The following is an 11,437-nucleotide window of genomic DNA, read 5'->3' on the forward strand; positions in this document are numbered from 1 at the left end:
AACCAAGTTTGTTTTTTTTTTTAATCGACAGAAGGAAAGTGATCAGATTCACAACAGGAGTTTCATTTCATTTGTAGTTGGTTCCTAGGTGTCCTAAAAGTGGATAAAGTCTATTAGGAAGGAGGATCACAATGACCATAGTTTATCTTAGTTTACCAGCTGTGAAATTAATTAGATTGGTGTAGATGCCTCTAATTTCTGTAACATGTTTTGCTGTGTTTATAAATTTGGATGGGCTTACAGTTGTAGTTTAAAATTGCTGACTTAGTTATCTGACTGCATTACTTCCATTAACTGAGGCAGAGTAAAAGAAGTTTCTAGGATAAGTTCTCTTTAGATTTCTTGCAGCTGGCAGTAACACAGTCACAGGCATGAGTAATGACAGTCATCATTTTCAGGGCAAAAAATTAACTCCTCTGCTCTCAACATGATATATTATGAGTGTTAAAGTGAACTAACGATGTTGAATGTCTGTGTACCAAGAGTGCTGTTTGAAACCATTTGCCATAATCTGATAGGTCACATATAGATAAATGATAGCATGTGTATTCTGTGCTCCAAATGTCTTAGTTTTGTGCATAACTGTCCCCTGTTATTTCTATTACTTCTAGTTTTGTCTCCTGGTCTGCAGTGTGTGCACATTTTTTACAATCTTGGGAAGTTACATTCCTGGGGTTATACTCAGCTATCTACTGTGTAAGTATAATAGAACATTTGGCTAATTTATATGATGCACATGTCATCATTTAGAGGTCAGTAGACCTCCCATAGTTTGGAAGAGGAGGGATGAGTTCTTCCTTATAAAACAAGATGCTTATCTTTAATCTCCTGCACAAAGTTTCTCTTATTTTCCCCCCTAGAAAGGTATTTATATTTTAAAATTGGAAGAATGGCTGCAAAAGCCAGGATCATAAGTAATTACTTATTTTTATGTTAAATTATGTCAGTAAAACTGTACCCCCCCAATATACCAACACTTTTTTTGCCTTGTATGAGTTCTGTGGTTCAAAAAAATAAAAGCACAATGAGATCTCATTGACCTCCACCAGAATGGCTAAAATTAAAAATACTGACCATATCAAGTATTAGGAAGGACACGGAGCCCCTGGAATTCTCATTAACTGTGGGTAGATACGGTACAGTCACTTTGGATAACAATTTGGCAGTTTCTAGTGTATGACCCAGCTGCCCCACAGATAGGTGTTTATCCAAGAGAAACAAATGTTCATAGCAGATTCATTTGTAGGAGCCAAAAGTGGAGTGTAATCTATATGACCATATGACCAGATGAATGCATGAACTGTGGTATATTAGAATAAAGAATTAACTAAAAATCGATATATGAAACACTATGGATAAATCTCAAAATAATTAGGTTGAGTGGGAATTAGGGTGAGTTGACTGTATGATTTTATTTATATATAATTTTAGAAAATTAAAGGTAACCTTTATTGGCAAAGCTGGTTAGCAGTTGCCTATGGTCAAGTTGTGTGACTGCAGGCAAAAGAGAAGGTTCATACAAACATGAAGGCACTTTGGGGGTAGTAGTTACGTTCACTATGGGTTGTGGTGATGGTTTCTCAGTGTACGTGTATGTCAGAGCTTATCAAGTTGACAAATATCTAGCTGGTACAAGTCTTTGTATGTCAACTATATTTCAAAAGTGCTGCTACAGAAGTGTAGATTTTCTTCTTTTCCTGAAACATGAAGATCTGTCACGGCTACCTTTTTATAGGGCAGGCACTCCCTACTTATTTTCCCATTTTATTACACTGGCTTTTAAAATTCACATGATTCCTCAGCATTGAGATATTTCCTAAGAACAACAGAGAAATAATCACTAAGGAATATAATACATTCAGTTTGGCAATCCTTTTTTCTTATAGTATTTCTAATGTATAACACAAATGGCAAATGATTGGAACTCAAATCCAATCTTCCAAATAGAACTCTCAGAAAATATCAACCACTGGATCAGCATTGTTTAGGAGGAAAAGAAGACAAGTGCTGGGGAAGGAGGAACATGGGCAAGGTATTTTTCAGAAGATTTGCACTCATCTTTTACTGCACAACGACCCAAAGCAACACTATTAGTATCAGTGCTATTGAGGCAAGGATCATAGATAACAAGAACCTTCCCATGGTAAAATGTCATTAAATAAACAGAGGTGAAGTTTAACTCAGGACACTGCCTGAAAAACATACAACCTTTCTATAGGTTTTAAGATAAAAGGATTAAGGTGAGGAAGTTGATCTGATTGCAAGTCTACAAGACAGTGCCTGTGTGTGTGTGTGTGTGTGTGTACATGTACGTACTAAAACATATTTCATGACAAGGAAGAATAGAAATTAGGAAATGAACCTAATTAGGAAAAGGCATTATCCTAAGAAAAAGAATTCTATTTTTCAATAAAGAAAACAGTATTTTGTGAAATACTAAGATGTAAACTTTTGTAAGGAAGTGCATTTTACCCATATTCTCTTCCTTCTTATATTTCAGTACTGTTTGCGTTTTTGTGTCCACTGTTTAAATGTAATGATATTGGACAAAAAATCTACAGCAAAATCAAGTCAGTTCTGTTGAAACTAGATTTTGGAATTGGAGAATATATTAATCAGAAGAAACGAGAGAGATCTGGTAGGTAAAGTTTGAATTTTAGATTCTATGCATCAAGTAAGACATTAGCAGGCTACTTGTTACAAAATTGCCTTTATACATTTCAGGGTGCATTTAGCCTTTTACTAAATATGATTATAGAAGCTAATCCCCCAAAATAATATATGTGGTCTTTTCCTATTTAGGCTTTATTCTTTTCACAAATACACAATTAACTTTGACTTTTTAATCAAAATTTTTAAGAGAGGGAGAAAAGATTTCCTTATCTTGCTATTTATTATATGTGGTGAACAATTACAAATAAAAAAATGCCATTGGTAGGGATAAGAGTGGAGTGAAATAACAGGGGAAGGAAAATAGAGAAAAAACCAATATGATCATTTTAAAATTTTAACTTGGTATATGACCTTATAAGTTCTCAAACTATATTGTGCATCAGAATCACCTGGACAAATTGGGGAAATATAGATTGTGGGTCCCAACCCAGAATTTGTGAATCAGTAGACTAAGAATCTGTATTGATAAAAAGTTCCTAGAGATGATGATGATGATGATATTGGTTCATGCTATGAGAACCACTAGTAGGTACAGTTTCCTTTGAAAAGCAAACACTTGCAAATATGTGAAATTTCTTAAGCAAACATTTAATGGTAGGGAGGCATTGGAGAATAAGGGGAATACGGGGTAAGAATATATGATAAAATAAATACACTAAGTCTAAGCTTGACAGGAAACTGAAAGCTTTCAATTTTTTTTCAACAGAAGCAGAAAAAGAAAAAAGTCACAAAGATGACAGTGAATTAGACTTTTCAGCTCTTTGTCCTAAGGTATTTTTGTTTAGTTTTCAATATGTTTATGTGGTTTGGTTGTACATTTATTTACATGAATCAAGGCTGAATGATTTCCTGATAGACTCTTCCTATTTTATTTGAACAAACTCAAAGAAAAATACTCATAACTTTGTTTTTATTATTATGGCATTTCAGGGGTTAGTGTGGGTTTTTCATAAGATTTTCCTTTGCAGTTTAAAATGTGCTACTGGTATGTCTATTAATACAGATTAGCCTCACGGTTGCTGCCAAAGAGTTATCTGTGTCTGACACAGATGTCTCAGAAGTATCCTGGACTGATAATGGGACCTTCAACCTTTCCGAAGGTTATACTCCACAGACAGACACTTCTGACGGTATGCTCATATTTCTGGATACTCTTCTTATTATGGAGTAAAAGTAAAAATATTTAACTTCTGTCAATCATGAATGGATAAATAAAATGTGTATATCTCTACAGTGGAATCTTACTGGTCTGTAATAAAGTAATGTACTGGGCTGGGGGTATAGCTCAGAGATGGAGTGCTTGCCCAACATGGGCCCCAAGTTTGATTCCCAGCATTGGGGGCGAGGGAGGTAGATAAGCCAGACACAAATGGCCACATATTGTATGATTCCATTTACAAGAAATGTCCAGAATAAATAAGTTAATATATGAGAAAGTAGGCTAGTGGTTTCTAGGGACTAGCAGAGAGAAAGATGGTGTTAATTAGTAGGTCTTTTTGGAGTAATACAAGTGTTCTAGAATTAATGGTGATGATTGTACAGCTTTGTGAATATACTAAAAAAACACTGCACTGTATATTTTAAAAGGATGAATTTTATGGTATGTGAATTACATCTCAAAAATGGTTATTTTAAAGAAACATGAGAAAAAATGTCTATGCCAAAATCTGTCTTTATTTTGAAAACTATGTATATACATAGTTTTTAAAATATATATATATATATTTATATAATTTTTTAATATATAAATTACCTTATGAAATGTCTGGCAGCATTCCTTGTAGCATTAATGGGAAGAGGGAAAGAAGAAAGCTGATTTTATATATTTGGCCCTGGTATTTATTAAAAGAGATTAAAGTATGGAGGGCAAGTTCCCCTGAGTAAAGCCAATTCCAGAGTTTCTCATGTTTATCTTCAAGGTTAATCAAGTCTCTTTGTTTTTTATAGCTAGGTAAAATGCAATTTAAAGTAGTAGAGTAAAAATTGAATTTAATAATATAAATTCCATCCATAACATAAGTTGAGTCAATGCTTATGCAATAACTTAACTTTTGCTAGTCTCATTGGATTAATTGTCCAATTGGACCTTCTTTTCAATGGTCTCAGCCATATACTGAACATATGAGCAGATTATATGGAAGAGGATAAGTAACCTGGTTTTATAATTACTTTCCCAAAATACATGTTCTATAGGAGGGAGGGAGGGAGGCTGTGAAGTGTGTGAAAGATGGGTTTGGAGGTTGGGAGACCCAAGTGTAGTCTTGCCTTGCTAGTAGCTCACTGTATGACCTTAAGCAGATGACATAATTTTTGTGGACCTCAATTTTGTCGTATTTAAAGTGCATTAGAACAAGAGGAACAGTGAAGTTCACTTAAGGTCTATAAGCTTTTGGTTCTTGTTCACTCAAGGTCTGTAAGCTTTTGGTATCTACAACTGAGGTCATATTTTAAAGACAAGAATAACAATCACTTTGTTTTAACCATCCCATCTCAGATTTATGTAACAAAAGGGACAACAACCATCCAATCAACATATAGGGATTTCATTAATAGATTTGATTTCCAACCACTTTTGCAAGGAGTTCACTGTTACACTGAAAGATTTTCTATGAAAAGTAAATCAGTCTATCCCTCATGTGACATTGCTTACAAATATCATGAATCTTGGCATGGCCAGTTTCAGCTATATTGATGGAGAGCCAAATACTTCCATAAGCTCTTGGGTTGAACTGGAACAGAGAGGGCAGGAGCTTCTTTTCATTGCTTTAAACAGTCACAGGTTATAGATATGGAAGAAAATCTCCATGTATGAAATGCTCAGGCTGGATAATAACCAAAAGGTGATGTATCAGAATCCACGAATACCTCCAATTCACATATTTTTAAATTTTGTGATCGTGCATATTCCCAGTGGCTTAAGATAATTCCCACTTTAGGGGCAGGACGGAATTTTTACGATGAACACCTGAACTTTAGTCAAATCCTAAAGCTCATATTAGACAAGCTGAATATTAAGTGATAATTGCAACGTTTTGTGCTTAAGAGGCAAGTTAAAAGCTATAGGTGGACATACAATATTTATGGACTTGTGGAGAGCTAGTGTCACAGATTTGGGAAGGGTCCAATACGTTGTTAAATTGATTTAGGTTGACTCCAGAGGCTAGATTAATGTCAAGGTTGCCTGGAAAGTTCAAATCAAAGTCAGATTTTAGACAGCTCTTATTTTAAATTTGTTTTGGTGCTTAAATACGAACTTCTATTATGCACTTCACAGATCTTGACCGGCCTAGTGAGGAAGTTTTCTCTCGAGATCTTTCAGATTTTCCATCTCTAGAAAATGGCACGGGAACAAATGATGAAGATGAATTAAGCCTTGGCTTGCCCACTGAGCTCAAGAGAAAAAAGGAACATCTGGAAAGTGGTCACAGACCAAGCAAAGAGAGACAATCAGCAGCTGGTCTCACCCTTCCTCTGAACAGTGACCAAACTTTCCACTTGATGAGCAACCTGGCCGGGAACGTCATCACAGCTGCAGTGACTGCTGCTATTAAAGACCAGCTAGAGAGTGCTCAGCAAGTACTTGCTCAAGCTGCACCCAGCCCAGGGGAGGACACAGACACTGAAGAAGGTGATGACTTTGAATTACTTGACCAGTCAGAGCTGGATCAAATTGAGAGTGAATTGGGACTTACACAAGACCAGGAAGCAGATGCACAGCAAAGTAAGAAGTCTTCAGGCTTCCTTTCAAATTTCCTTGGAGGCCATTAATCTGGGAATCAGCCTCCAGCAGCACAGATAAACCACCAAAAAATTTCAAACAAGACAAAAAAAAAAAAAAAAAGACAAAAAAAAAAAGGAAAAAAAAAATTGAACTGTGAGCTTTAATGATTACTTTAGATTTTTATTTTCCCTTCTGCAGTGAATTAATTGGATATATATCAGCTGACACTGATAGATTGATATTTCTGATAGTTATTTTTACGTAATAAGCATGGAAATGAACTTTATATATATATAAATATATATAAATACTGTGTTGTCAGAAAATATTAGGGGTTGTTTTTAAAGCATAAAGAAAAGAATACCCAAATACCAAATTATTAAGATCCTTCTATATAAGTATTCTCTATTTTTACTTATAATTAATTTTTAAGCATGCAAAATTTTGTTGTCACTGAAAAATATTAATAATTGTGAATTCATGTTGTATCCTCTCCCTTACTCCTAATACTTGCAAACAGTTAAAAAATAAAACCTGATAGACTTCAATATAAAAAAAACAAATTATCAGGATGTCTTTAGTTGAAGGATTTGGGAAATACTATGAAAATTAATTTCCTAGGAAATATTTTTAAAACATACTTAAGCGCTATGGGTAAGCTGAAACATTTCCATGTTCTCTCTGTAGAACAGAGGCTTAATTGTAAGGTGGCATTCTACATTGTAGACACAGGCTTAATTGTAAGGTGGCATTCTACATTGATTGCCATCTCTAGGCTTGCAGTGGGTGGTATTAACCCATAGAGAGTGAGTAGTTACGTATCACATAGATGGTGGTTATGATGCAAACAGAGATTCAGCTGTTTTATTGTTCAGTTTTGTCATGTTTGTAATAGGAGTGTTGTAAGTACAGGTCTATTCTGCCTGTTTAGACTTAAGTTAAACCTTCATCTTTTATATTGTTTCATAGAAAGAGTCTCCTAAAATCGTGAAACTAGTTCTTGATATGTTCTATGAGTGATGTGGTCATCAGCAATAAAAAAAGTGACTTTTTCTTATTTGTTAGATAGAAGAGAGGAACTTGCTTGGCTTTAAAGTGTATTTATTTGCCATTGAAGTCTAAATATGTAATCTGTTTCTTATTGGGAAGTTAAATATATATTTTACTTAAAATTTTTTGGTCACCTATAATCAAATTTGACTTGCAGTTTAAAACAAAGGACTAAAAAGCAGAAACCAAGATAGCTTTTGTTTTTGTGATACAGACTTTTAGTAGTGTTGAGGGACCATGTCAGCAACTATCTATAAACTCATAAATCTTCAGTTAGAGCTGGCATTTCTGCAGATGCACAGACATCTGAGATCCTCAGAAAGGAAGGATAATCTAAGAATATAGGAAATCAGCATTCCCCTCCTTTCATTGTATCTCTTATATTTCTAAAAATGAATTATAGGTTTTAATGTAGAATCTTATTTATTTTTTCTTTCTGAGGTATTAAAATATCTAGACTGAATTTTGCCAAATGTTAAAGGGAGAAAAGTTACTGAAAACTTCGAACATTTGCTTTTTGTGACTAAGCTTATGTTTCATTAGTGCCTCATGACTGTGTTTGATGTCCCTTATTGATACTAAGTGAGCCTGTGCCTTCATTATCTTGCCCATTTTGGTACAAATGTCAACCTGTGTTAGAAAATCTCTGACTGTGGGTTTTGGAAGAATATACCTGAATTCTACTCAATAAGTTTCTGGACATGAAGAAAAATACAGTCACATATTTATAAAATAGTTGTTACCTGGATTCTTTTTTTTATGTGTGTGTTTCTTAAAAAAAAATTCTTGGTCATGAAGTCAAAAGATTTAAAGGCCATTTCAATTTCTTCACTGAAAAAAAAAACAAGAAGAATTTAAATTTTAATATCCAGGAAATTAAACTATGTAAGTCACTGAATAAGCCTATAAGAAGTACAATTCAAGGGCTAGTAATGTGTAATGGTATGAGCAATAGATCTATAACAAAATGTTACAAACTAAAAAAGGGTTCGGGTATGGGAAGCTGGTAGGGTAGAAAAATGTGTCATCAGCACTATAGAGGAAACATACCAGCTCTTTATAGACCATAGCATTATAACCACATATGTAATTTAATAGTATTTTTACAAAAGTATATGAATACAAATTTACACAATACATTAATGGTACTTTTTACAAAACTTTTAATGCAAACACAGGGGTGTTGACAAGGGTTTTGTGTGTGTGAATTTTGGAGAAGGGCACTTTCTGCTTTTAAGCTATAGTAACAAATAAACTCTGCAACTGATCCAGTCTTGTGGGGGTGACATATCTTTTACCACGAAATCCATAAAAGATGCAATATTTCTTCAATATCTAAAAAAAGAAAAAAAGAACTGACAAAAAAATGGCTTGTAGTATCTACGTGGAATGAAGTCATTAAAATGTGAACTGTGGATTTTTTTCTTTTCAAATTGTAGAGGAGCTGTCAAGAAGTTTTGCTTACTTCCAACAGAAAGTGCTGAGCAAAATCATAAAAGGGAATAGCATATATTTATCACGTATTTTGATCTAAAACAATAAAGCAGTGTTCAAAAAGTTGGTTTGCTTTGGAAGCAAAGGCTTGGACAGGCTCATTCTACAATGCCTTTGCTTTTGCCTTACCCTAAAATCTTCAAAAGTGATTTTTAAAAACTACCCCTCCCTAATTTAGTAGAATTAGTATTTTATTTTATTTACAAGGTTTTTGAAATTAGCAAATATTCTCAACATATTTAAGGCATCTCACTCTTACTTAAAACAAGTGCCTTTCTTCCTTTAAAAAAGTGGCAAATGCCAGCATGTTGATTGTAGACCCAGAAGCAAAGTGACACTTAAGTGATTTTAACATTTTTATTTTCTGTTTATAATTTACATTAGTGTATTTCTTTTCTTTTTTATATATCAAGGATTGAACCAGGGCTTTACCACTGAGCCATATCTCCAACCCTTTTTTCAAATATTTTCCTTTGAGCGGGTCTTGTTAAGTTTCTTAGGGTCTCGAAAAGTTGCTGAAGCTGGCTTTGAACTTGCAACCCTCCTACTTCAGCCTCCCAAGCCGCTGGGATCAAAGGCATGCACCACAGTGCCCACTAGTGTATTTCTTTATACTGTTCCATTAGTGTTAGTTGCAAGACAGGAAATCATTGTGAAAACTGTTACTGGGGGTGGGGTTGTAGCTCAGTTGTAAAGCGCTTGCCTTGCATGCGTGAGGCCCTGGGTTTGGTCCCCAGCATCACATAAAAATAAAGATATTGTGTCCATCTACAACTAAGAAAATATTAAGAAAAACTTAGTATTTTTACAAAAATATATGAATACAAATTTACACAATACATTAATGGTACTTTTTACAAAACTTAATGCAAACATTACTGTTGTAATATCTGTTGTCACAGATCATTTGTATCATAGTCAAGTTAGAAAGTCTCAGAATTATATTTTGTGTATTATTCCTCCATTTCCACTGCAGCATTTATGTTAGAACAGAATGTTGGAAATAGGAATTCTGGTTCTAATGTTAAATATTATGGCTCTAAAACACAATGTCAAAGTCATACCATGTCTCCAAATCATGATTCAATTTTCCTAAACATACAATAAAGAAGTTAATTCTTCCCTTTTCACACTGGGATGTTTTAAGAATAAATGGAAAAAAGTATCTGAAGTAATTTTTTTGGGGGGGAGCTATTTTTCCTGCCTGTGTCCCAATTAAGCCAATGTTTTAAACATTACAACAAAGGCAATCAGTAAGTTTACAAGAAAATTCTGTGACGTTCTTATGATGGGTCTAGCACTATAGTGGCCTCATAGTCCAATAAATACCTGTGGAATAAATGTATGGAAATGCGACAAAAAATACCTATTATTTCAGTTAATTGGGCACAATGTGTAAGGTTCTAAACTAGCCCCACTGGCTTTGGGGCTCTGGAAAGTTCACCTAACAACTCTGTTTCTCTAATTTAACAAAATAAAGATAAAATAGCTAGGTTATGTTTGCTAAAACTGGAAAATCAGTGATAATAATTGAGTGGTAGCCTATCTCTGAAAATGGTCCTGAAAGGCCATCTTGCCCCACTCCTCTGGTATCCATTCCCTGCTGTAGTTCCCTCTCACATTCAATAGAGCTGACCTGCATAATTGCACCTTATGGAATAACTGTGTGTGACCAAGGCCAGGTCACAAAAAAGACTTTGTGACTCTACTCTGTGCTAAGGGGATACCGTACTCAAGTTGACCTAGGTCTTCCTCTTGGTGAGAAACCAAAATCTCTTGCTATCAAGTATGTAAGTGAACCATTCTTGATGGGACTCCATCAGCCACAGACAAATACTAAACCTTCAGGTGGCTTTAGCCCTGGCAGCAGGTTCACTGCAACCTCATAAGATGGAGTCAGAACTACCCAGCTAAGCCACTCATATCAAGATTTGCAGAAATTTGATGCTGAATTTTGGAGTAATTCAATACAAAGTAATACATAACCAAATAGCATCATAGAGAACTTTTATTCTGGTAAGGACTTAGAATAGAGGTGGGCACTATTTTTGACAAAGCATTTAGATAAGCCTCTCTTCTGAAGATACTCAGATTGTTACTACATGCAGTAGGGAGAGTAAGAGGTTAGGCTTTTTAGTACTCACAAGACTCCACAAATATTATAGGGTCAAGTTGGCAGGAAAATGGTTATTTGAAGCCAACTTTGAAGGATTATGGAGGAGATCTGTTTTCGGTTTTTGCCTCAAATCATCCAGGGAACTCAAGGACAAGGAAATCTTATTTTTTTCTTTTTGGTACCAGGGATTGAACCCAAGGCACTTTACTGCTGAGCCACATCCCAAGCCTCCCTGCTCCCTACGTTTTTTTTATTTTGAGACAGGGTCTCACTAAGTTGCTTAGGGCCTTACTAAGTTGCTGAGGCTGATTTTGAACTTGCAATCCTCCTGCCTAAATCTCCTGAGCTGCAGGGATTACAGGCATAGGCCATAGTGCCTGGCT

The 11,437-nt window shown here is 34.9% G+C and overlaps 1 protein-coding gene across 3 annotated transcripts in view; it reads left to right on the plus strand.

The window, feature by feature from the left end:
- The window catches only part of Retreg1 (reticulophagy regulator 1), a 140,887-nt gene extending 132,710 nt beyond the window's left edge, over nucleotides 1-8,177 (plus strand). For all 3 annotated transcript variants that reach the window (XM_046456393.2, XM_046456396.2, XM_046456395.2), the window contains 5 exons: nucleotides 612-696; nucleotides 2,501-2,638; nucleotides 3,380-3,444; nucleotides 3,677-3,803; nucleotides 5,948-8,177. In XM_046456393.2, the coding sequence (XP_046312349.1) occupies nucleotides 612-696; nucleotides 2,501-2,638; nucleotides 3,380-3,444; nucleotides 3,677-3,803; nucleotides 5,948-6,441 (909 nt within the window). In that variant the 3' untranslated portion in view covers nucleotides 6,442-8,177. The remainder of the gene's footprint in view (nucleotides 1-611; nucleotides 697-2,500; nucleotides 2,639-3,379; nucleotides 3,445-3,676; nucleotides 3,804-5,947) is intronic.
- The last annotated feature ends 3,260 nt before the right edge of the window (nucleotides 8,178-11,437 follow it).

The sequence above is a fragment of the Marmota monax genome, unplaced genomic scaffold (assembly GCF_021218885.2).
Source record: "Marmota monax isolate L192 unplaced genomic scaffold, Marmota_monax_Labrador192_F-V1.1 WCK01_AAM20220418_F8-fsc00037, whole genome shotgun sequence".
Classification (NCBI taxonomy): Eukaryota; Metazoa; Chordata; class Mammalia; order Rodentia; family Sciuridae; genus Marmota; species Marmota monax.